The 27,668-nt window shown below is 47.1% G+C and overlaps 1 protein-coding gene across 3 annotated transcripts in view; it reads right to left on the minus strand.

The window, feature by feature from the left end:
• Nucleotides 1–607: 607 nt before the first annotated feature.
• TNFAIP8L2 (TNF alpha induced protein 8 like 2) overlaps nt 608–27,668 on the minus strand; it is a 416,345-nt gene continuing 389,284 nt past the window's right edge. For 2 of the 3 annotated variants that reach the window (XM_063946986.1, XM_063946985.1), the window contains exons 3-4: nt 20,395–20,470; nt 608–4,658 (exon numbers count right to left, since the gene is read on the minus strand). In XM_063946986.1, coding sequence (XP_063803056.1) covers nt 4,095–4,655 — 561 coding nt within the window. In that variant the 5' untranslated portion in view covers nt 4,656–4,658; nt 20,395–20,470 and the 3' untranslated portion in view covers nt 608–4,094. Of the gene's footprint in view, nt 4,659–17,908; nt 17,982–20,394; nt 20,471–27,668 lie in introns of those variants that run through there. The other variant, XM_063946984.1, reaches the window with a different exon arrangement.

Below are 27,668 nucleotides of genomic sequence, written 5' to 3' on the forward strand. Positions count from 1 at the left end.
GTATAGTGGTTGTATTGTGTACATATCAGACTATTCCTCTTTACAGCTTTTTGTTGGTACTTCAGCCGGGTGTGGTATGTTGGGTCGATTAGATTTAGGTCGACAGCAAATTTGTTAGCAGTTGGGCAAAACAATGTGCACTGCAGGTGGGGCAGATGTAACATGTGCAGAGAGAGTTAGATTTGTGAGGGTTATATTGTTTCTGTGCAGGGTAAATACTGGCTGCTTTATTTTTACACTGCAATTTAGATTTCAGTTTGAACACACCCCACCCAAATCTAACTCTCTCTGCACATGTTACATCTGCCCCCCCCCCTGCAGTGCACATGGTTTTGCCCAACTGCCAATAAATTTGCTGCTACGATCAGGACTGAATTACCCACCCACGGCAGGTCAGGAGAACATGTAACTAATGTGTCTATGAAGACGTGCCTCCCGACATCTGAACTTTGCTACCAAGGTCGGGGACTACGTAAACGGTCACGTACTGTCCCACCTAATATCGGCACAGTCGGGAAGTGCGCATAAAGAAAAATGCCCATGTGTAGGTGAAAAGTGCGTCGTAATCAGGAAATTACAAAGAAAACAAAAAAAACAAATAAAAAACTTCACATTGAGAAAATTTATTCCAGAAATAAAACAATACAAAAACATATATTCCCATTAATACGGAGAGAAATCCACACGGCATGTACGCTTGTGCTTGGACATATAAAAATGAATAGCGTTTTGATGGTTTCCTTATGAAGTATTGCAGAGGATGGACAGCCGGACCAGTGTATTACATAACACTCTATGCATTGACAAAAAACCGTCTGCGTGGGTCCAAAACAGTAGAGTATTGTGTAATAGGACCCAAAAATACCCTAAATACTAGGAAAACTACAAATACATTCATAAAGGGAAGTAAAACTGATGATCTTGGTGACACGTACATGAAGTGTGTAGGGTCGGGGGTGATGAACGTAAGAGGGGCATTAGGAAATGTGATGAAGGTGGGTGAGTGTTTTTTCTCGTTACCCAATTCTAATAGCTACGCATATTAAAAAAAAAACTTGCATTTTTACCCCCAACTGCAAATGGTAAATTTACGTTAAAAATATATTTTTTATGTAAAAATTAAAACTTTGCAGCACTTGACTCCACACAGGATGCTGTGATCTCTACAAGGGCCAGGGCGCCATTATAGTATATATAGTAAGTGGGTACAAGTTTTGCAACCTGTCGTATGTACATTAAGCGGGTACAAGTTTCGCAAACTGTCGTATACATAGTAAATGGGCACAAGTTTCGCAACCCATCTGCAAAATAAATACAAGCGTCATATATGTACCATAATTCTACCTCATAAATTAAGTCGTCGCAAAGTAAGGTTCTGCAACTAGTCTCGGTTTCCATCATAATTATTGTACATTTGTAAAATTTTCCATCCGGAAAAAAAAAAATAGATGACAAATGATCCAGCTAAAACAAATCCTGCGTTCTGATACGCAGAACGCTACTCCAATGCAGAATCGCCTCCGTATCTTGTGCAATTGGAACGCAGCTAAAGAAGTCCATTGTGTCACACAGCAAGAAACTAAGCTTTCTGGGTACGGAAAACGTCTCTTTTAAAAAGATCAACACAAGAAACTTACAAATAACAAAAGTGGTTTGTGAATTGCAGGATTTCTAGGGCCGCCACCGGTTTCTAGAGGAGTTCATGCTCTCTGAAGCCAGCGTATGAATTACCATACAATTCCTCTTCTTTTCAGGAAGAAGATGACGCAGGGTCAGTCTTCAGTGTCTGCTCAGCTCGTGGTGCAGTAATTAAGGCACATTTACACACTGCGGACACAATCTCATGTTAAATGGATACAAGCCCCCGGCTGTGTTGTAATATTTATCCAAGATACACAGTATGGCTTTTATTTATTTTTTAGAGACCCCGGGACACATAAAGAAGGTAAAGGGGCCCATACATCTGCAGTGGTTGCCCCAATTCCCCGTTCTGCCATCGCTGGGGAATCGGGAAATGCAACATGTTGCAAATCCCCAATTTGCTGACTCCGTCCAATAAAGATCAGCGAGTGTGGGATTTTCAATATGCCTAGTTTCCCCAATTCCCCAATGTATTGCTAAACAATCGATCGATCGGTGGCTTTAATCGCCAATCAGCATGTGGGAATCATGGCACTGAGGTAAGGTACGCATAATGCCCAGGGGCCGAGCCCCCATGCCCACTTGTGATACAAACATCGATGTTGATTCTATCGGCTTTATAAAGGTCACCAGGATAATTACCAATCACTTCATTTCCAAACAATGATGGACAAATAAAACATAAATAAACTGAAAACTTGGGAATCTGGCAAAGTCAGCACTATCGGGAGGTATGGGGTGAAATTGCTGCAAGCAGGGTCGGACTGGCCCACAGGGGTACCATGGAAACCACCGGTAGGCCCTACTGCCTGAGGGCCCACTCCTTCCTCTAGGGATCAGGTTCCAGACTGTGCACTTGTATTATACATGGTAGATATGCTGCATTACACTGCACTAGGCTATTGTGTATTTCAAGCCTCTGTGGAGGCTGGCCACACCTCTAAGTATGGGCCCCTATCACTGCATCCCCCCGGTGGACCCTTTATGCCCCAGTCCGTCACTGGCTGCAAGTCATCGTTTCCCAAATCCCATCCCCTGGGAATGCTAGTCACACACATTTTACTGAGGTCCAGATGTACTCACTATGGAAGGACACATTTTAATAAATCTATCCACAAGGGGATCTAATTATCTCCCTCGAGCTTCTGTGAGGAGACCAGGTCAATGGTCTGTAAGTGGTGCCTGAGGGTTTGCTGTATGGGAGTATAATCCGAGCAGGTGCAGTAAAATATAGAAAATCCCCATTATGAAGATTCCATAATCAACATCAGGGACTGTCCTGAGAAATCTGGGATAAGCGAGAGGCCGCGTCGTGCTCCTAAGTGGTATGGCCCAATCTACAGTAATAGGAAAGTGGATCGGCGAAACGCGACATAGGAAGACAAACAGATTTTTCAGCAGCTGTAAACATAAGTTTGTTCTGGAAAGGGCTAATATGTGGTCTAAATAAGCATGAAATACCAAGACACAAATGGTGGACCACAAAATGCGCAAATGTTTTCTACCGCCATATGTCGACGACACCTGATTTAATTCCGTAGCGCGGTCAGCATTGAGGTGTTTGTTCATAGTTTGGGTTCCATTATCATGCCTATCAATGCCATATGGCGCACAAACAATACGTGTTCAGTCAGTCTTGATTTAGTCCTCTGGACTTGGCAAAATAACCATGTTGGTCCTTTTCCATCATGTAGCCGCCATACGGAAATTTTTGGTTTAATAGATCAGTAAACACAATGCTGCCATGCCAGGAGTTAACGTACAAGAGGGAACATCAAGGTGCAAAACAGTATGGAAGCCTCTTGTCTATATCTATATTCAGAGCGGTCTACAATCTCTGTAGAGCACAAGGGCAAAGATACGTCAATGCTGGATGTGTACCAGATACTTGAAAGTAACAGCTACATAAAATACTGTACATTCGCCACACGGGCAACTATAATGTAAACCACTCTACGTAGACAAACGTTCAAGTTGGGCAAGCCAGGATCAAGATGTGCTTAGAAAAGACGTAAAGTAACAACATATGCATAGATGTATAGACAGGGTGAGGAGAACCCAACTGCACACAAAACATACAAAGAGGAAAGATACCAATGATCTCCACCAGTAAAACACTTGTTTCATATCGAAGCATTGGCGACTTGACATAGCGTCAAGTCCATTTTTTGTTCAAAAGTCAGCCACATATTCTTAATAATAGAAGACCTGCTTTATAAGTCATTGACCAAGTTTTTGGAAGGTCCATGCAGTGGAACTCACACATTTTCCGGATGAACTATTTAACGATGGGAGTCTTGTTCTGAAAACATGAATGTTCCATGGCCAATACTCGAGCGTCCTTTCAATTCATCTCAATGAACACCAATTCACTGCCCCCAAGGTTCAAACGACTCTGGGACAGATTTCTAGTTCCCGCTCAGTCACACTTTCTACTTTCAGGCCTCGGTAACTCACAATTTCCCCTCATCTATCAGTTTGTTCATTCCATGACAGATCTTCTGTAAATGTGGCCTCATAGAACCCTCAGGGTTATAGAGTTGGCCGAGCATCTCCTGGTTTGCGAAGTGGTTGAACACGTGTTGGATGCGCCCGTGGGACTTGGGAGTCAGGTGCTTGTCGACCAGACGGAGGAGCAAGTTTTTGCACTCTGTGAGGATGTCGGGCAACACGTTCTTCTCGTAGGTGAACTCCACTTCGTAGAAACTGATGGCAGTCATGGCCCCATTGTGCAACTTGTTCTTGAAGTCTTCAGCCAGCACCAGCTCCTCAGGGCTGAAGCGATGGTGACGGTACAAGACGCCAATTTTCACCGCAACCTTGATCAAGTTCTTGATGACTTTTTGGGACTCTGCTTTGTTCTTGGTGAACTCTTTCGATACTCGGTACAGCTCGTCCAGGACCTCGCTGCTTGTCTCGTCAATGAACATGTTCACCATGGACTTGCTGGCCATGCGGCTTAAAATCTTCTTTTGCGCCTGGAGGGCAAGATCTTTCGAATTGAAGGTCTCCATGGCCTACAATGAAAAAGGAAAAAAAAAGGGAAATATTGTTAGAAAAGTCTGGAAGCAAAATAGAGATCCGCTGGTAGCCTGAGCGAGTATTTCATAGTTAACAAGTACCGACTTTGAAAAACAAATTTATGCCGGTGGCCTGAAGCGGTGGGGTGGTCGCAATGCACAAATTTGGCATAAGAGCAGTTCCACTAGGGACCTCAAGAGGGCTGGGAAATATTTTTTGGGGGAAAAAAGTGTAATTAACTTTTAATTGAATAAGTCGGTTTGTAAAGTATGCGATTGTTTCAAAGTAGGTTTATTGTTTGCACTCTGTAGTACTATTTTCCATTGAAATGAATTTCCCATAGATAAGAATGTCCCATTGAGATGAATTTCCCATAGATAAGAATGTCCCACTGAGATGAAGCAGGCTGCAGCAGCTCCACCATATCGGAGTGATTCCTGCCCAGGAAATCACCTAATTGCACTGTCAAGTCAACATTATCCTGCTAATAATTATATTGAAATACTGTGGTGTATGTTGCCACGTTATAAATGCTGAATAATTTAGTAGTTATGGAAGTACTGTATATAGGGATAATGACCCCACATCTCGTAGATGCTGCTATTTCTTTTACCTGACAGGAGCAGAAGGTAATTAAGCTTGGCAGCTTGTGTTTCTTAATTAAGACTGCAGAGGGCAGCATGGCGCTAATGGTACAAGCATTAACCACCTCCATTGGCCATGTCAATAAACAAAGGTATGAAGCGTAATTCTGTTCATCGACTAGAGGTGTGAATCAGATGACTAGGTCATTGCATGGACCTAATGGCAGAGTCCCTGCCATGACCTCATGAGACCGTCATGTCTCATTGGCTGTTGGACCCCTCCCAGCCTCAGGCCCCAAGGCCCCACCCACCATAGATTTATTTGCAAATGTCAGGTTTGATTTTTAAAAGGCATCAATCTCTTAATTTAGCCTATTACAGCAATTAGTTCAGCTTGGTCTTCCCTGGACTGCAGACTTAATTATTACACAGCAGCTGCTAGATGACAGGTTTACTGACCACGCAGAGCGCACTTTCCTGAAAACAAGGATTTGTGAAAGAAAAGTGGAAGACAGAGGCACTGGCAATAGGTGGCTGGTGAAAGGGACTGGTTACGATCTGTCTGATCTTATGGAAAGTGTAGCAGTCACCTACACACAGCCAAGGCAGCCATTTTGCATATTGAACCAATGTTCGGCCATCTTGTTCACCAAGAAGTAGTGGATTTAGAAACTGGTCATGAAATGACAAACATTATAAACCTTAGGTCTTTTTACAACATAAAAAAAAAATAATAATTTTAGAAAATATTTAAGAAAACAAAATGACTGCAAAAGAGAGGTACCAATATCCAAAGAATATACCGTATACAGGGCCTTATTCAGAGACAGATGCGAACTCGTAGATGAGCGATTATCGGAGGGCTGCGCATACATATTCGTTGCACTGCGCATGCATCAAGTTACATTTACCTCAGCGGTCGCAGCGAGGATTTGTACGCAGTGTGATTGTCAGTCAAGGAGCGTTTGCAGTGTGCCACCTTGTATAGTGGTATAACGAAAGCATATAGGGTAATTAACGTAACAGAGTCCGCATCATTCCAAGTTTTCTTTAGCACCCCATAGAGGCATGAGGGAAATCTGGCTATGTTGGCATTACCGTAACCAGCTAATATGTGTTCAGCCGGGCACGCGGCACTACCATAACCAGCTAATATGTGTGCAGCCGGGCACGCGGCACTACCGTAACCAGCTAATATGTGTGCAGCCGGGCACGCGGCACATCGCACTGAACAGACTCCTCCACATCCAGTAGAATAAAGGACGTACAGTCTGAGGGAGCACCGGCCCTACCCCAACCAATCCGCAATCTGGCCATCAGCAAAGCAAGACCCAAAAGCAGTCAGTCATTCTGTGCCTGCTCAGTTAGAGAAACTCCTCCCCCACAAACATGGCAGCCTGAAGAGGCGGTGTGACAGAGAGCATAGGGAGGATATAGTATAACACATGCATATTATACAGATCAGTAAGCACAAGGCTGGTTATATATAAATGTACAAACACCATCCCCCCAAAACCTACAGTAGGTGGACATACAGGGGCTATCCAAACCGCAGAGCGACACCCTTAAACTAGAATGTGGAAGTAGGGTTAACAACGTCAGTAAATTAAGTCAGGAAAAGGTCAGTACAGTAAGTCTGCAGAAGGAGTAGCGGCATTGTGTGAAATACCTAATAATAGAAGTGGGTACAGGCAAAGCTTTCTTACGTGTATTGTTATACAAGACAAAAGACAGAGATATGAATAAAACATGCCGGGGAATGCAGATGTGAAGCGGCTCCGAGCTTTCCTTGTATTATCTGCGGGACTTGTGCGTTGTTCTGCAGATGGTGTCGCCTAGACAAGCCACGCTATACTCGCAGTTGCAGGACGCAGCAAACATTTCCTGTTTAATTAGAATAGAAAGGGCCGTGCGAACAATCAGCGATGAGGTCGGACACGTCGCAATTAATACAAGGAGCTTAAAAAAGACAAAAAAAAAATACAGCTATTGTGTGATCAGGTGCACAGCACCTATTGTTACGTTCTGGCGGATCAGATGTCTTACCAGCGGCCAACTTTACCTCAGCAATCCCCGCCACCCCGGGACATGCAACGTGAAGGAGTGTCTGCAACACTGGGGAAGGAACGTGAGCCAAAAATATAATACAAGCAAGATTTACAGTAGGAGGTATCCAGTTAACCCCTCGCACACTAGTACTACTGACAGCTACATAGTAATGTACTGACACACAGGAGCTCGCAATCTATGCGTGCACCAGCACATGATAACAGGCCATCTGACTATTTTGTAGTGATGCTTTTACCAGGACGTATTTTAGGAGGAAAAGTTTATGTTATTGAACAGGAGGGTAGTAAAGTGGCAGGAAGGTGCGCTTTGAGGCGATGCTGGCTGCTGACGTGCAGAAGCAGGTGTGCACCTTGCAGACAGCCGGGCGTGCCACGTGCCACCCAGGCACCAATGAGATCTGCACACATTGACGCACTTCATTAATGACCCCCATTGTGCCGCTCCATACAGAATCTGCAGGACGCATCAAGGACTGGATTGGGGGGGGGTTGAGTAGGCAACTGCCCTGGGCTCTACATTCATGGGGCTTCATGCTCCTGGCATCTCCACCAGCCATGAGAGGGAGTGGCAAGCTGATCCTAGGATGTGGCCAGGAGATGGCATATCCGCACAGGTCATAGATCACGGTCTTGGACAGGTACACAAATCAGGACTATAAAACTTTGACCTTGCCACATGTGACCCATATCTCTAGCAACATGATCCTACTGAGAGGGCAATAAAACATGGCTCCCTGGCCCGATGTGAAAGGGTATGATGGCAACATAATGATAATATTATACCTCACGTAGGACTTGAACAGAGACTGAGTGGGCCTAGAATTGAAGCAGGTAATAAGATGCTAGCGTTAGTTTTACCAACAAAATGGCTGAAAGTCTGCAAGTCCGCCATTCCTTGCAACAAACCGCTTCAGGCTGGAGTACAGCCGATTTTAGGGGACTATCCCTACGTTCCAACAGCTAGGACTGTTGCGAGATGGGGTTTGCTCTTAATGGGGAGGGATTGTCACCGGCAGCCATGGGGATTGGGGGAAGGGGGGTGTTTAGGGGATGGTGCCAGCCTAACACTTCAAAAAGTGCTGGGGACGACTCCCCTTTTCAGTGCACATCCTGAACCATGCAGTGCAACTCATAACTGGAGCTGTGAGCATCCTCGGGAGGAGATGTATCAAGCCTTGGAGAAAGATAAAGTGGAGGCGGATTTCATTTATCTAGCAGTCTGTGAAATGACAAAAGCTGAATTTCTCACATTATCTCTCTCCAAAGCTTGATACATCTCCCCCTGAGTGGATGATCACTTCTCTCCACCTGCAATGAGGCCTAATACGAGAGGTGCATTCCTCATATAACATGACTGGGAAGGGGACACTGTGTAAGGAAAACACGGCGGCATCCTACTGAAGAGACACCACCCAACTACAAGAGAGTGGGAGGAGTAATCACGTGTGGCGCTGCCTGAAGAAGGGCAGAATGATTTATTGCTACAAAAAGAACTGAAAAGAGAAGAGTAAAATAAAAATGCTTCAATATAGCGCTATGGAATACCCGGCCAGAGCCCTCCCGCAGGGCAGCCCATTCACTGCTCTAACCACAGTCGCCAACCTCTTACGTGCATGCTGCCAAGCCGGTGCATCCGGCCGCGCCGCACGTAGTACTGTCTCAGCGGACCCTGGATTATCGTAATCCATCAGGTCCTGTTTACCCAACTTGATTATAACATCAATACATAACAATTACTCATTCCCCTCAGCCCCTGCCTTCTTCATGGAGCCTACCATACTTTCATGTTTCTCCAATGTAAATGCTCCTATGGAAATATTAGCATAAAGGCAAAAAGGATGAGTATGGCTGGTAAGAATTGCACCTAACGTGCAGATGGCCAATGCAGAAATAATAGCGACAGTCCAGGACAAAAAATTCCAAATATATTTAAAACTGGCCACGATCCCTGAGTTAGGGACCGGTGGCAACTGTGCTGTAACAAGTTTATCCGTTATATAGGTGTAGATTTAGTATAGGTGGAAAAACAGTAACACGTCTAAAAAACAAACAAAATGGAGGTGTTGCCTAGATCAACCAATCAGATACTAGCTACCATTTATACAGTACAGTCTAGAAAATGCTAGCTAGAATCAGATGGGTTGCTATGGGCAACAACGCCATTTCCCGACTTTAGTAAATCTACTGTATATTTTCTCTGATATAGTTTGGCTGTAACTCAGTACTGATAACAGAGAGTTCCCCCAGGCTCTTCCTCAGGCCGTACTCCGTATCTGGCCGGCCCCGCCCTTCTATACAACGCTCGCAATTACATTCAGATCAAACTCTGCTCGTTACCCCCTGGGCGATTACTGGTTAAATATATAAGCTAGGATTCCACAGAGAGACTGTCGCACAAAAGACAACCACGTCCGTGGAGGGGGGGAAATCAATTTCACTGAGGGAGCGGCGTGTAGGAAAATGACAAACATAAGGCACAGAAATCGTATATCTATGGCGGCAATATACGTGTACGCTGCACTACATCACCGATGCTGCTCAGAACAGCGGACAGAGGGCGGGATGTACTAAGGCTAAAACGGGGTCTGCATTCCCTATATGCATAGAGCACCGGAAAGCGAAACGTTCTGAAGCTGGAACCCAGTGGACGCCATCTATAGATGGCGTTGCGTAATAGAAGCCTATGTTCTTCTTTCTGCATTCTTCCCCGAGAATGATCCGATCCAGTGTTCTCCGCGGCTGGCATTAAGACTACTGGGTCACAAACCTGGAAGTCTTATCCTATTAATGCTACTATGAACATGGTAAGTGGCGGGATGTACTGCGGCCAAAATGCAATACGTAGTACATCCTGCCCAACCTCACTCCTTGATACATCGCTCCCACTGAAACGGCAGTGATCGAAGTCTGAAGCCCTTTGGGGAGTGAGATTCTAAAGCATCTCAGGGGCTGCGATCGCCTCTGCCTGACTGACAGGCAGAGGCGGTCGCTGGGCAGAAGGGGGGGGATGCCGACGGCGTTAGAATGCAGCTGGTGGGGCGCAGTCCGGACAACGCTGGCGTGTCCGGACCGTTGCGGGAGCAGGCCACAGCGGCTGCGTGACGCCACCTGTGGGGAAGGGGGAAGTAGGGCCTGCCACGCTGGGCGGACTAGTGCCGGGCGCCCCCCCCTCGCATATCAGAGAACTGATCGAAGATGTGCTATTTTTACTGCATATCTGTGGGGGAGATGTATCAAGGAGTGAGGTCGGGCAGGATCTACTACATAGGAGTGCAATATGTAGTAGATCCTGCCTGAACTCTCTCCTTGATACATCTCCCCCACAGATATGCAGTAAATGCACAGAGCTGAAGCCAGCTGTGACTGGTGGAAGTCAATCTTCCTGATTGGCAGCATACAGTGATAGACGGTGCCAGTCAGAGCTACGCCAGGGCTGGCACACCAGTTTATACAATGCATGATGGATGTCCCAGGAAGGCACACTACTATACCTTCCCATACCAGAGCTGTACCCGTCTCGCAGCAGCGGGCAGGAGAGCGTCAGCTATGGGTAAGTGGGAGTATTTGGGATGAACCACTGTTGGGCTCTGCACTCCCCATGCCCCTTTCATTTAGTTATCCTTTACATCTATCGTTCCGTCATTCTCTTCCGCCCCTCAACCAGCTCTATACACCCCTAATGCCCGCAGCTCAGGTCTGTGTATTACTGCGCACGGTGTACAGCAATGTGATATCCGCGTACAGGAGTTAGCGGCACGGTCAAAACTGAAAAATACAATTTCCCATTACGGGTTATTAAAGGGAGACTGTATATTGCATCAACCTGAAATGTCAGTACCGTCTGCTACATCAGCCTTCTGTATACACGTATTTACCAACGCTCCATACCATAACACAACGGAGGGTCTTCAAATGTGCACCAGTCACCTACATACAATAGGGCAGTGGTTTGGTGACGTTCAATAGCTACTAGTGACATCGCTGAGGCGCGAGGCATTTTGTGCTTCATGCCTCAATTCACCAATAATATACTAATAACAGCATAAGCCCACAAAACGATTGATCCCACCGTGGGGGAGTGATGTGTCCATCCTAAGCAATCAAATCTGCCTCAATTGTACCCAATCAGCTTGGATTTGATCAAGCGGGATGAACACACAAGAAAAAAAATGGTGGTTTTCAAATGACCTTTAACAAAAACGCCCATGGAACGCCATAGGTTAACCCTTTAAGTAGCGATTTTAAAACTGCAGTCACATTTCATTAGCAGCCAATAGGATCTGTACAATTTGAACATCAATTTTTGTGGGCAAATTGCTCATAGATCCCATTGGACAGATTCAATGCACTGCAAGACCAGCGGTTCACAACACCAGTCCTCAAGTGCCCCCAACAGGTCATGTTTTCTGGATTTCTCTAATAATGCAATAGTGCTGGGTCATCAACGTCCCACCTGTTTCCGCAGACAGAAATCCTGAAAACATGACCTGTTGGGAACCCTTGAGGACTGGATTTGACAACCACTACATTTCCTTTGCACGAAGGGTTAAGTTATAGCCACAGCGTAGGCACACATTTGTTGTACAAGTATTAAGCATGCAGCCAATGACCCAGAGCTGGATAGGACCCACAGTAATAGAATATTCCCAGTTAGAGCCTCATTAGCAATCCATCACCTTGATTTCTGTTTAATGGGCTCATGAGGCAATGAGGTGGTTACCTGTGGAGAGCCGGAGAGCGCTGGCGGGCACGCTCCACTACGCATTACCCTCTTCTGGGCTGCTGGAGCAGCAGGACTAGTCATACTGTGATGTAAATGGCCATTTGGGGGGGGGGTTTATTTGCTCCCAAGGGATTTCTGTGCCTCACAGGCCGATCCTGGCTCATCCCCGGGACAGTTTGTGTTTAGGGAGCAGCACAAAAACTTCCAGCTATGTGTGTCTTATACACAAGTGTGCGTGCCTGGCAAGCGTGTCGCCCCACTCCCTCCCCTAGCTGTTTGGTTTCAATTAAACCTCTTAAAACCCAGATACCTCCCCCCCTCTCTCCGTAGTGTCACCAGCATCCACTAAATCCTCTATTGCAGCCAAAATGTCAGTGCATGCTGGAACTTGTAGTTCCCCGAGGACTGGAGAGCCACAGGGTGCCCCCGAAATAATGGATTGGATAAAGGAAGTATTCAGATACTTCACTCACATTGGTCTAGTGGGGCGGCAGCTTTTTGCAGCGTAAAGAGGAGCAAAAGTTTTGCGCACCCTGGGGTCCAAGCAGCGTTAGACGCAAGTCCGGCATAATTGCTCCTGCTTTGCGCACACGGAACCTGATACCTACATCCTTCCATATGTAGACGTGTACACATCTCTGCGTCACTATCTGGGCGCACTTGCACTAGTTCTATCCTTGGTGCAAAAGATCTGTTACACTCCCGCACAAATCTGCACGGATCGCAGTCCAGTTGACAGTGAGCAGTGCCTGCATGAGAACGCCCCGCTGCGGTCCAGCTGCCCCCTTCAGTCAAAGCACAGCCGCAGACGCATTGCATACGAGACTGCGTCACCTGTAGTTGCGCGTACGCTAGGATCCAGAACATGCGTAGAGCGAAAACACGCAAGATACGTAAACAGACTTACATCCAAGTCTATGTCAGTCCCACTGAGCTGTGGAACAGACTGAGGGGTCTATTCATGAAGCAGAGAAGAGTGTGGAGAAGTGAGCCTTTGGAGAAGTTGCCCATGGCAACCAATCAGCTGCTCCGTACAATGCAAATTATAAATGTTACTTCAATGCTGATTGGTTGCCATGGGCAACTTCTCCACAGGCTCACTTCTCCACACTTTTAACTGCTTCACGAATAGACTCACTAGTCAAAGAGATGAGATTTTCCAGCAACGCAATGGGGTCTAAAGTGGAGAGAGATAAAGTACCAACCAGCCAGCTACTGTCATTCTTCAAAAACAGCCTGTAACATGGCAGTTAGGAGCGGATACTTCATCTCTCTCCACAACTTAGTAAATAGACCCCAATATTCGAGTTCCGCTCTTCTCTCCGCCGTAGTTGGACTATATCTCACTCCGACCTGACGCTCCACCAGAGAGAGATTCCTGCAGCGTTTCGGTGGCCTGTATGCACTGAGCAAACTTCATATCCCAGTTTTCTATTTACTAAATAACGTGAGCCGTAGGTTTTTTGGCTTCCTTATAATGCGGAGAACCAGACGTTCTGCATTGACGGTGGCAGCTCCTGTGCACAGGGGTAGTCCTTGCAGCACCTGAGGGCAATACACGTGTCACCTCCAGCTCTGTCACTGTGTGCAAACAAAGACTGGAAAGGCGTTGGCGAGCCGGTGTGGAGAGATTTCCCAGTCACCGTGATGTACCTGTTCTCTGTGCAAACACTAAGGCTGGGCAGGGCACCCTAACCGACGGAGCTGCTGACAAGCCTCAGCCCTGACCTACTCCCCCGGCTTTACCATCTCAGGTGCAATGAGCCGCCTGCGACTGCTCCGGGATATTAATTACAGCCACTGAGATAAGGACGGCTACAGTCAATGATTCTTTATTTATTTATTGTGTCAGTCGCCACTGATATTGCCGCTACATTATTGAGTGCGCAGCCAGCATAAGCTAGAAGGAGCGATCGGAGGTGCTACCATGCTGAGACTTGTAGTGCCACACGGAAATAGAAAATGCGGATGCCCACTCTAAATACTACGAACTGAGCATCAGAACAATTATAATAAACTCTTAAACTCTGCAATTTAACATGGTGTAAAACGGAGGTTTTTAGCATAAGTTTTTGCCAGGTGACTTCATCAGGTGGGTCACTAACATCGCCAAGGTTCAAGTGCAGAGCACGGGACCCCCCGCGCCAGCACAACCCGACCGCCCCAAGGCATCACACCAGTGAGAAACAGCAGTTTAAGGGGTATATTCAATTGAAGTCAAAAGCTGCCGTCTGCCGAAAAGACGTCAGTTTTCAACTTTTTAAGGTCGAATCGTGATTCGACCTATTCAATATATCCCAAATTTTTTCGACAAGTCGATGAATTCGACTTGTCGAAAAGCACGTGGATCAGCGGAATAGCTGCCGATCCACGTGCTTGTGTCGAAAACGAGGCCAAAACCGACAGGTTTTGGCCCCCTTTTCGACCATCTCAGTCCGACATAAAAAAACATCGGACTGAGATGAGGGATTAGAGCAGGAGAGGGGGAGAGCCGAGGCGGGGACAGCAAGCGACACGTCGCTTGCTGGAGCCGGGTGGACGCTGCCGTGAGCGGCGGCTGGGAGAGAGGGGGCGGCTGTGACGGGGGACAGAGCGGCGGCTGTGACGGGGGACAGAGCGGCGGCTGTGAGACAGGAGGGACGGGGGCAGCTGCTGCTGCTGTAGCGCTGCTCTCCCCCGTTTGCCAGCAGCTCTCTCCCGTCTCCCCCCTCCCCCTCCCACATCTCAATTCGACTTTTGTAAAAGTGGAATTGAGATGTCCATTGAATAGGCCAGGTCGGATCCATTCCGACAAATGAATGTTGGAATGGATCCGACTTCAATTGAATATACCCCTAAGTGTTAAAAGGTCTTACATAAAAATTGGGGTTATATCTTATCAGTATTTTGCATGTTACTGCTTTTGATATCCATAAGTAGGGACTGGCCTGAGTGACGATCCACCATAGGGATTAGGGGCTGCCTCAACAATGCTGATCCACCAATATCATTGCAAGCTGGGGGGAAAACATCTCTGTATTGCTGGGTACAATAGTCCGCCAGATAACAAAATATCGGGCCAACTATTATATAGGTGTGTATGCAGGAGCGTTAGCAGAGAACAGGTTTACATGCTCTCGCAATGGTCAGATCAGATCGCATATTGTGTGCACTTTAATATTTTAGATGTAGACCTCCCAATACCATAGAAGACCACACACTGGGGGATATTCAATTGTTTGAAAAGTCAATTGGGTGTCTGTTTTTTTCCTACCTAATAGACAGGGGGGAAAAAATAGACACCCAACCGACTTTCCAAACAATTGAATTCCACCCTCTGAGTCACAGGAGGGCAGCTTAATGGCGTATTCTAATGGAGTAAAAAAAAAACCCACCAACAACTTGCTTTAGAACCTGTGGCCTGGACAATCCACCTTTGGGAACAGTACATGGGGCCTAATTCAGAGTTGATCGCAGCAGCAAATTTATTAGCAGTTGGGCAAAACCATGGGGGGCAATTCCAAGTTGATCGCAGTAGGACATTTTTTAGCAGTTGGGCAAAACCATGTGCACTGCAGGGGAGGCAGATATAACATGTGCAGAGAGAGATAGATTTGGGTGGGTTATTTTGTTTCTGTGCAGGGTAAATACTGGCTGATTTATTTTTACACTGCAAATTAGATTGCAGATTGAACACACCACACCCAAATCTAACTCTCTCTGCACATGTTATATCTGCCTCCCCTGCAGTGCACATGGTTTTGCCCAACTGCTAAAAAATTTCCTGCTGCGATCAACTTGGAATTACCCCCCATGTGCGGTGCAGGTGGGGCAGATGTAACATGTGCAGAGAGAGTTAGATTTGGGTGGGGTGTGTTCAAACTGAAATCTAAGTTGCAGTGTAGAAATAATGCAGCCAGTATTTACCCTGCACAGAAACAAAATAACCCACCCAAATCTAACTCTCTGCACATGTTACATCTGCCTCCCCTGCACTGCACATGGTTTTGCACAACTGCTAATAGATTTGCTGCTGCGATCAACTCTGAATTACCCCCGTGGACTTGTTAAATCCACCCCTAGCATGGAGGAGTCCTGCATACTATAACATTGTGGGGTCAAGCAACAGAAGTTTATAGGCTCCCCGGGCACCAGTAACATATAGGTGGATATGACGTACGCCAAACAATGACTGGAATCTAAATTGCTTTATCTATATAGTAACGTTACCCACCATCAACATCAAGCCTTAGAGCGCTCCCAAATGCGCAGGATAAATAGACTTCCTCCATTCTTGAACACAGGTGAGTTAGTCAGCTGACAGGCATTTGTAACCCACCTGATCTCACACAGATGCACTGGTACAACCTGTAAAGCGGTTGCGTCCTGCTAATCAGACACTGTGGGGGAGGTGTGTCAAATCTTTGAGAGAGATAAAGTATAGGCTTACCATACTACCCCTTTAAACCGGGAGGCTCACGGATTACACAGGTTCTGCGGCCGATATGGCGGGAATATTACTGTGCAGCTAGTCAGTATTGAGAAACGGGGACAAAACCACGCAGAAAGCTCTATATTGTAACGGAAAGTAGGGACGTTTGGCAGCTATGTGGAGGTATTTCTCTTACTGCTGTCGCTGGCAGGCTGCAGGAATGAAAGGGTTAAAGGTAGCAATATTGCAACACGACACAGCGTGCGCTTCCTGTCCATCTTCACACTCACGGTGACTGACAGCTCACTGTTCCTCCAGAAATCACTCTGACCTGTCAGCGTCCCTCTGTCCTACTGCTCTCCCCCTCCCCCTGACACGCCATTGTGGACCAAAGGTGCAAATCTTATTTACTACAGACACGCAGAAAAATAAGGCACAAGGCAGGAAGGAAGGATATTAAAGACAGAGAGGATGTGGGGTTAGTAGTCACAGTCAAAAGGTTCACGGTCACCCAATAGCATCGGCTACAATAAAGACACAAGAAGAGTAGTGGATTCATGGAGCGGCGTCCCGGCAGAGGTGGTAGTGATCAGTACCGCCGTTACCTGGCGGGGAGGGATGGGGCTAAGCTCTTTTATCATGAAGTTCAGGGCCAAGCAGGCTATTAGGTTTTACTGCAGGCAGAGAAAGGCCGGCTGGGAGAGCCGAGACCTTATCTCCGGCAAGACGCAGCGTTACAGCACCTGGTGTCCTGCGCCGCCGCCCAAATATAAAATACCATCCAATGTCCCAGGAATTCCCCACCGGTGTGGTATGGAGAGTGTGGGAGCATTCCTCCCGGCGTGTCTGTACAAGACTAAGCATTCGCCAGGGAGAGCAGGAGTTATTCCATAGCCGAGCATTGCTCATTTACTAACATTTATACACAGGGCGCTAGCATAGTCCATGGCGCTGTACTATGTCCCATGCACAGGCACTTAGACATAATGCGGTCACCATAGGCAACAGCTGTGTATGGGGGGGGGGGGGCATACCCCCTCCCCATAGTACTGAAACATAGCATGCATAGATATGAATAGGAAAAGCACCAGCATTGGTGGTATACTATTAACCCCTCACTTTATGCATAGACCTGGACTATTGCAGCGGAAATATTGGACCTCTGCCCCCTTCCACTAGCTGCAAGATGCTGGCACCGTGCATGTCAGCTGGTGCCAGGCTGATTGGCACAGGTTGTATGCCAGGCATGTCAGGCCAGGTATTACAGGAATATAAGTAACTTGCTGCACAGAAAGGCTGACACTTATTGCAATATGCCCCATTACTCCAATGCTCCTCTGTGCTGCCTGGCTTAGTATGAGGAGAGCATCCAGCTGTTTGCAGCAGACAGAAGAGGCAGGGGGAGAAGGGTCCCCTGATGGGGCAAGAGCCCCTGCATGCCCCCCCACCCCTGACTTACCCTGCAGCTGCAGCACCTTGGCTGGTGGATGGGGACTCCCGCCTCTGACAGCCTCACAACTTCTCTGGTGATGATAACTTCTCAGGCAACTTCCTTGAGGAACTTGAGACCTGTCCCGCCCACAGGCTGGGGAGGGGAGAGGGCTGCACAGCCCTAATACAGTATAACCTGAGGTCTTTGTTATGGCAGGGTCCCAGTACCTGGCCTTGTGTGGCCTGGGAGGTGCTGAGGTGGGGGGCACAGCTGGTCCTGGAGACCCAGCATATACTGCAGACATCCCCTTACATACATGCATGAAGCCTGCCTAATGTTTCCTCATGTATGCTGACATGCTGCTGCTCTCCTGATGTACTAAGGAGAGAATAGCAGCGCCGGGACTGGCCTATACTGCCGGGAAACCGTTCTGTACATCTGTTTCACTGGCAGCAAGACTGTCGCTATTTCTCAGACATTTCTGCAAGTTTTCCACAGGCAAATATGGTTCTGTACAGAGAGAGATTGTGGTATTCACATGGATGAAAATATGGTTCTGTGTCTCTTCTATACAGAGGGAAGATTGTGCTGATCTTAAAGAATCAATTATTTACAATATATGAGAAGTAAACTTTAGAAAGTAACACTCTCCTTCCTCAATTCACATAATTAATTTCCTGATATACTCTGTGCTGCTGGGGACCCTGCTCCTTCAACTACATAACTCTCAGTCTGTGGCTTCCTCCTGCCTCCATTCCCCTCCTCACATCATGTCACTGCCCCTGTCACATGTAGCCCTGTCCTCACTGACACATCACTCATCTCCTGACATACTCTGTGCTGCTGGGGGACTCTGCTCCTCCCACTATATAACTCTCAGTCTGTGGCTTCCTGCTGCCTCCATTCCCCTCCTCACATCATGTCACTGCCCTCTGTCACATGCAGCCCTGTCCTCACTGACACATCACTCATCTCCTGATATACTCTGTGCTGCTGGGGACACTGCTCCTTCCACTATATAACTCTCAGTCTGTGACTTCCTGCTGCCTCCATTCCCCTCCTCACATCATGTCACTGCCCCTGTCACACGCAGCCCTGTCCTCACTGACACATCACTCATCTCCTGATATACTCTGTGCTGCTGGGGACCCTGCTCCTCCCACTATATAACTCTCGGTCTGTGGCTTCCTGCTGCCTCCATTCCCCTCCTCACATCATGTCACTGCCCCTGTCACATGCAGCCCTGTTCTCACTGACACATCACTCATCTCCTGATATACTCTGTGCTGCTGGGGACCCTGCTCCTCCCACTATACAACTCTCGGTCTGTGGCTTCCTGCTGCCTCCATTCCCCTCCTCGCATCATGTCACTGCCCCTGTCACATGCAGCCCTGTTCTCACTGACACATCACTCATCTCCTGATATACTCTGTGCTGCTGGGGACCCTGCTCCTCCCACTATACAACTCTCAGTCTGTGACTTCCTGCTGCCTCCATTCCCCTCCTCACATCATGTCATTGCCCCTGTCACATGCAGCCCTGTCCTCACTGACACATCACTCATCTCCTGATATACTCTGTGCTGCTGGGGATCCTGCTCCTCCCACTATATAACTCTCAGTCTGTGACTTCCTGCTGCCTCCATTCCCCTCCTCACATCATGTCACTGCCCCTGTCACATGCAGCCCTGTCCTCACTGACACATCACTCATCTCCTGATATACTCTGTGCTGCTGGGGACCCTGCTCCTCCCACTATACAACTCTCAGCCTGTGACTTCCTGCTGCCTCCATTCCCCTCCTCACATCATGTCACTGCCCCTGTCACATGCAGCCCTGTCCTCGCTGACACATCACTCATCTCCTGATATATGCTGTGCTGCTGGGAATCCTGCTCCTTCCACTATATAACTCTCGGTCTGTGGCTTCCTGCTGTCACTGCCCCTGTCACATGCAGCCCTGTCCTCACTGTCACAACCACACCTGTGTACAGGTCACTGCCTTCCACAAGATCCATACACTCATCTCCTGAAATAATCTGTGCTTCTGTGAACATTCTAATGATGTAAATTGTTCTATCCCTGTTTCCTATAAGGCATATGTGCAGAAGGCTGAACACAACAGGTGCTGTTACCTTAAAGACATACACATTATAAAGTACTTCTCATATATTATATAATGTACAGTATATTGTATGATATAAGAATATTACAAGTCACCTTAGCTCTTACTCCCTGTATAAAACACTCTGACAGCGGCCTCCAGCATTTATACGGCAGGAATGCTCCTTAGTGACCTTTGATCCCTGTATATCTCACAGCATGCATACAGCAGTACACGGCCTGTCACATGTAGTATACCATGCACGGTCACTTGCCCACGCCGTGTTACAGATCTGGTACTTGCCCAGCCAGTAGATTGCCGTGTCCCTGTCCAGCTTGTGCTCAGAGCCTCCTACCTCCCGGTATACAGTACGCTGGCACACCATTAATAAATGAGGAGGGGTCACATTACCTGTTACTAATACGTCTGCCTGGCTCCTGCCTGAGGAAGGTTCTTGTCCTGCATTCACACCTGTCCACATCTCCACCTGCAGAGAGAAAGACCGGTACATATGTGACATGTCCCAGACACTGTAGTGTTCTGCCAGTGATATCAGGTATATACTGTATGTGACATGTCCTAGACACTGTAGTGTTCTGCCAGTGATATCCAGGTATATATGTATGTGACATGTCCCAGACACTGTAGTGTTCTGCCAGTGATACCCAGATATATATGTATGTGACATGTCCCAGACACTGTAGTGTTCTGCCAGTGATATCAGGTATATATGTATGTGACATGTCCCAGACACTGTAGTGTTCTGCCAGTGATACCCAGGTATATATGTATGTGACATGTCCCAGACACTGTAGTGTTCTGCCAGTGATATCCAGGTATATATGTATGTGACATGTCCCAGACACTGTAGTGTTCTGCCAGTGATATCAGGTATATATGTATGTGACATGTCCCAGACACTGTAGTGTTCTGCCAGTGATATCCAGGTATATATGTATGTGACATGTCCCAGACACTGTAGTGTTCTGCCAGTGATATCAGGTATATATGTATGTGACATGTCCCAGACACTGTAGTGTTCTGCCAGTGATATCAGGTATATACTGTATGTGACATGTCCTAGACACTGTAGTGTTCTGCCAGTGATATCCAGGTATATATGTATGTGACATGTCCCAGACACTGTAGTGTTCTGCCAGTGATATCAGGTATATATGTATGTGACATGTCCCAGACACTGTAGTGTTCTGCCAGTGATACCCAGGTATATACTGTATGTGACATGTCCCAGACACTGTAGTGTTCTGCCAGTGATATCCAGGTATATACTGTATGTGACATGTCCCAGACACTGTAGTGTTCTGCCAGTGATATCAGGTATATACTGTATGTGACATGTCCTAGACACTGTAGTGTTCTGCCAGTTATATCAGGTATATACTGTATGTGACATGTCCCAGACACTGTAATGCAGAAGCAGTGTTCTGCCAGTGATATCCAGGTATATACTGTATGTGACATGTCCTAGACACTGTAGTGTTCTGCCAGTTATATCAGGTATATACTGTATGTGACATGTCCCAGACACTGTAGTGTTCTGCCAGTGATATCAGGTATATATGTATGTGACATGTCCCAGACACTGTAATGCAGAAGCGGTGTTCTGCCGGTGATATCAGGTATATACTGTATGTGACATGTTCCAGACACTGTAGTGTTCTGCCAGTGATATCCAGGTATATACTGTATGTGACATGTCCCAGACACTGTAGTGTTCTGCCAGTGATATCCAGGTATATACTGTATGTGACATGTCCCAGACACTGTAGTGTTCTGTCAGTGATATCAGGTATATACTGTATGTGACATGTCCCAGACACTGTAATGCAGAAGCAGTGTTCTGCCAGTGATATCCAGGTATATAGATACTGTATGTGACATGTCCCAGACACTGTAGTGTTCTGCCAGTGATATCCAGGTATATATGTATGTGACATGTCCCAGACACTGTAGTGTTCTATCAGTGATATCCAGGTATATATGTATGTGACATGTCCCAGACACTGTAGTGTTCTGCCAGTGATATCCAGGTATATACTGTATGTGACATGTCCCAGACACTGTAGTGTTCTGTCAGTGATATCAGGTATATACTGTATGTGACATGTCCCAGACACTGTAATGCAGAAGCAGTGTTCTGCCAGTGATATCCAGGTATATATGTATGTGCCATGTCCCAGACACTGTAGTGTTCTGCCAGTGATACCCAGGTATATATGTATGTGACATGTCCCAGACACTGTAGTGTTCTGCCAGTGATATCCAGGTATATATGTATGTGACATGTCCCAGACACTGTAGTGTTCTGCCAGTGATATCCAGGTATATATGTATGTGACATGTCCCAGACACTGTAGTGTTCTGCCAGTGATATCCAGGTATATACTGTATGTGACATGTCCCAGACACTGTAGTGTTCTGCCAGTGATATCAGGTATATACTGTATGTGACATGTCCTAGACACTGTAGTGTTCTGCCAGTTATATCAGGTATATACTGTATGTGACATGTCCCAGACACTGTAATGCAGAAGCAGTGTTCTGCCAGTGATATCCAGGTATATACTGTATGTGACATGTCCTAGACACTGTAGTGTTCTGCCAGTTATATCAGGTATATACTGTATGTGACATGTCCCAGACACTGTAGTGTTCTGCCAGTGATACCCAGGTATATATGTATGTGACATGTCCCAGACACTGTAGTGTTCTGCCAGTGATATCAGGTATATATGTATGTGACATGTCCCAGACACTGTAGTGTTCTGCCAGTGATATCCAGGTATATACTGTATGTGACATGTCCCAGACACTGTAGTGTTCTGCCAGTGATATCCAGGTATATACTGTATGTGACATGTCCCAGACACTGTAGTGTTCTGTCAGTGATATCAGGTATATACTGTATGTGACATGTCCCAGACACTGTAATGCAGAAGCAGTGTTCTGCCGGTGATATCCAGGTATATAGATACTGTATGTGACATGTCCCAGACACTGTAGTGTTCTGCCAGTGATATCCAGGTATATATGTATGTGACATGTCCCAGACACTGTAGTGTTCTGCCAGTGATACCTAGGTATATATGTATGTGACATGTCCCAGACACTGTAGTGTTCTGCCAGTGATATCCAGGTATATACTGTATGTGACATGTCCCAGACACTGTAATGCAGAAGCAGTGTTCTGCCAGTGATATCCAGGTATATAGATACTGTATGTGACATGTCCCAGACACTGTAGTGTTCTGCCAGTGATATCAGGTATATATGTATGTGACATGTCCTAGACACTGTAGTGTTCTGCCAGTGATATCCAGGTATATACTGTATGTGACATGTCCCAGACACTGTAGTGTTCTGCCAGTGATATCAGGTATATACTGTATGTGACATGTCCCAGACACTGTAGTGTTCTGCCAGTGATATCAGGTATATACTGTATGTGACATGTCCTAGACACTGTAGTGTTCTGCCAGTGATATCCAGGTATATATGTATGTGACATGTCCCAGACACTGTAGTGTTCTGCCAGTGATATCCAGGTATATATGTATGTGACATGTCCCAGACACTGTAGTGTTCTGCCAGTGATATCAGGTATATACTGTATGTGACATGTCCCAGACACTGTAGTGTTCTGCCAGTGATATCAGGTATATATGTATGTGACATGTCCCAGACACTCAGTGTTCTGCCAGTGATATCAGGTATATACTGTATGTGACATGTCCTAGACACTGTAGTGTTCTGCCAGTGATATCAGGTATATACTGTATGTGACATGTCCCAGACACTGTAATGTTCTGCCAGTGATACCCAGGTATATATGTATGTGACATGTCCCAGACACTGTAGTGTTCTGCCAGTGATATCCAGGTATATACTGTATGTGACATGTCCCAGACACTGTAGTGTTCTGCCAGTGATATCAGGTATATACTGTATGTGACATGTCCCAGACACTGTAGTGTTCTGCCAGTGATACCCAGGTATATATGTATGTGACATGTCCCAGACACTGCAGTGTTCTGCCAGTGATACCCAGATATATATGTATGTGACATGTCCTAGACACTGTAGTGTTCTGCCAGTGATATCCAGGTATATATGTATGTGACATGTCCTAGACACTGTAGTGTTCTGCCAGTGATATCCAGGTATATACTGTATGAAGTAGGAATACTGGGCTGCGCTTTCTCCCGTATATATCTCAGAGACAGCACATTATATAAGAGACGCATCAGATCAGGTAGGCAAACAACACTGGGACCTGTAATTCCGCAGGAATCCACAAAAGCTACAGGATGCTTATCATTGCCATAAAGGTGATGCTGGGACTTGTAGTTCCACAGAAACCACACCACAGGTTGTTTATCTCTGCCATTAACGGTGGTATCCGGACTCCAGGTTGACACCCATTAGGTCGACAGTGGGTAGGTGGTCGACATGCAAAAAAGGTCGACTTGAGTTTTTCACAATTTTTTTTGTGGGGGGGACTTTTCATACTTTACGATCCACGCGGATTACGATTGGGAACGGTAACATGTGCCGAGCGCAGCGGTAGCGGGGCGAGGCACCTTGCCATGTGAGGGGACACGGTGCACTAATTGGGGTTCCCGGTCACTTGACGGAGAATATGACACCAAAAAACATGAAAAACTCATGTCGACCTTTTTTCATGTCAACTTATTTCCAGTGTCGACCTATCCACTGTCGACCATGAGTCCCATACCCATTAATACTTATAGCGTCACTACTCATGGAGAGCCACAGGCTGCTTATCTCTGCTATAAGGCATGTTGGGACTTGTAGTTCTACAGGAGCAGAAAAGCCACACGTTTCTTACCTCTATTATAAGCGTACCTGTGTTATAAAGTGCTTGCTGAGAATTGTAGTTCCATGGGCTAGTAAGTAAAACACTGTATACACGTGCTGTGGGCCTCTTACTCACTGGATGTCAGATCACTGGGGGTGGCGGGGGGTAGAGTGATTGTTAGGGGAGACTCCCTGAGACAGCAGCAATCTCCCTGACTCCCTGAAGAGTCTCACAATCTCCCTGATTGCTCCTGACCACTGATGTTTCTATAATGGGTGCACCGCACACGCTGCACCCATTTTCTAAATACTCACCCCTCTGGAGTCCCGCACCGACGTCCACGGCTGTGTTCAAAGTAAAACTCTGTTAAAATGGCGCAGCGGCCACTGTCACGGAGTTCTGCGCATGCGCAGTAGAAAAATCACTGGAAAAATGGCCGCCGCGCCATTTTCCCGGAGATCTGCACATGTGCAGTAGAGTCTGAGCGCTCTAGTGCTCAGACCCTCAGCGCTGCCGGCGGATAGGAGAGGGCATGAATGGAGGCGGCTGCAACCGGGCCTCCTCCTCTCAAAGCGTCCCTGCTCCTTACCCCATCATGCGTCATGGTCAGATGGAGAAACTGCCCCTGCCATAGGGCTTGGGCCATACTTGCCTACTTTTGGAAAAGCATGTCAGGGAGATGTGACAGTGACACCTATCAGTGTAGACGCGTTCTGCCACATCTGAGAGGCGCGTCATAAACATGACTTACATCCAAATGTAAATGCATACCTCCCAGCTGTCCTGATTCTAGAAGGACAGTCCTACTATTTGGACACTGTCCTGCTGTCCCACCCACTGTCGGGGGGAAGGTTAGGAGAGATAGTGATCACCGCAGCTTTACAAAGCAGCCAGTGATCACTGAATAGATGCGCACGGCATCTGAACAGTGCGGGGAGGTGAGTAGGGGGCTGCCCAGCTGTTCGGGGAGCACTGGGTACGCCCCCAAAATTACTGAAATGGGGGAGGGGTCATAACACGATGCCCCGCCCCTTATCATGAGGCACATCTCCGTTGCGGCAGGTCCCGTCCTGAGGACTATGGAAGTTGGAAGGTAGGTAATGAGCCCCAGCGTTAGTAAGATCTACTTGTTGAAGAAAAGACTGAGATTTTGCAGGATTTGTTTGTGTATTGTGTCTTACAAGAGGTTCCATATACTGTAAGTGGCCACGAGAAACCTTATTTCAAATGTATGTAGCCATAGGGATCATTGTGTCTTATACCCAATGCAGGGAAATGGCACTGATGAATATATGAATGTTTATATCTTGGATGTCTTTTTCCCCCCAAGAATGTAAGAGCTGCATAATGGGGGTCAGATGCAATCAGGGAGATTGCTGGTTTATTCAGGGAGTCAGGGAGATCGCTGCTATATCAGGGAGTCTCCTGCAGAATGAGGGAGGGTGGGCAAATATGGCTGGGGCAAGTATCGATAGTGCAAGTAATAAGCGCATCTAGAAAACCACTGGTGTTACAGTGCGCGGAGATGCTGACTGCGCATCTCAGTCCCTGCCCAATCAGACGCAGGCTGCTACACCCACAGTGGCTCCACCTCCATTTCAGGCCCAAAGTGTGTATTTGCATCTAGCCGCCCTGCTTGTTGCCGTGGTGACATCAGGAAATGCCAGGATGCTCCAGGTCCATAGCGCCCCATTGTTGCTGCTTTATATTATAATCATTGAGGGGAGCATGACTGAGAACTGGGGCACAAATAACAATTTGCTGTACCCCACAACCACCCATCGGGGGCATGTGTTCCTGTTGTGCACCGACATAACACGGCACTGCCTGATCATAGCTACAGGGGTCCCTGGGGGCCCAGTTTTCAGTCATGTCACTTTCTGTGCCTCAGGACATTGACAGTACCGGGCGCAGTCACACCTGGGGTATTGTCTATAACCATCGGAGCGACCGCAGGCTCCCCTTCCCATCCCACCTCCGCAGCACATCGTGTGTGCTGCGCTTATTTCAGTATCACATCCTCCCCGCCGTAGGCAAGAAACAGGAAGAGGCCAGGAAACCAAACAGCTCTGCATCCTCCCTGCCAAATCTCTTCTGTCGCAATGAATGGGAGGGATGTGGTCAGCGGCCGCACGTGCCATTGTTACAGGCTGGCAGGATGGTCTAGCAAAACATCAGCAGCTGTGGCTGTATGGGCAGCTGTGGCCTCGTTAGTGTGGCCATTAATTAACTAGCTGCTTTGTTCTCTCATGAGTAAGAACGTTCCCCTTACGGCAGTGCTATATTTAGAGTTGACGCTACTCACAGCACTGCACTGCACCAGTCAGGCCTCATAAGGCACAGGCCTAGAGTGGTGCAGTGCAGGGGGTAGAGAAGTGGGGTAGGTGTACATGGACATAAGATGGAGGAGTGATCTATAGCGACAATTGCACCTAGGAAGACGGTAAATGAAAGACGTGCCTCCCTATCCCTCTAGCCGGAGTCCTGTCTTCCTGAAGCTGTTGCAAGAGGCTCCTCCGATTCTTTTACAGAACTGTAGCAGCCCTCTCCGCCCTCCCCTGGAATCTGACCTGACCGACTGATGTGCGTCCTATGGGTGCGTCTTTCTACCAAAGTGGTAGGTGGGAGACGCCTCCAGTGTGCATCGCAATACAAATCCGGGCCCTGCGACATTTGCCTATTTTGGCACAGCTGCTGCGTACTGAATCGCAGCTGCGTGGCATTTGCTGACCTGTGCTAGAAAAATGACAATACCTGATTGGGTAACAGTAGAGTGACCCACTGGAACTGAGGGGCCCTTGTTGGTAAATCACCTGGTACCAGGTGGTTTCAGAGAAGGTTGGCC

The sequence above is a fragment of the Pseudophryne corroboree genome, chromosome 12 (genome assembly GCF_028390025.1).
Source record: "Pseudophryne corroboree isolate aPseCor3 chromosome 12, aPseCor3.hap2, whole genome shotgun sequence".
Classification (NCBI taxonomy): domain Eukaryota; kingdom Metazoa; phylum Chordata; class Amphibia; order Anura; family Myobatrachidae; genus Pseudophryne; species Pseudophryne corroboree.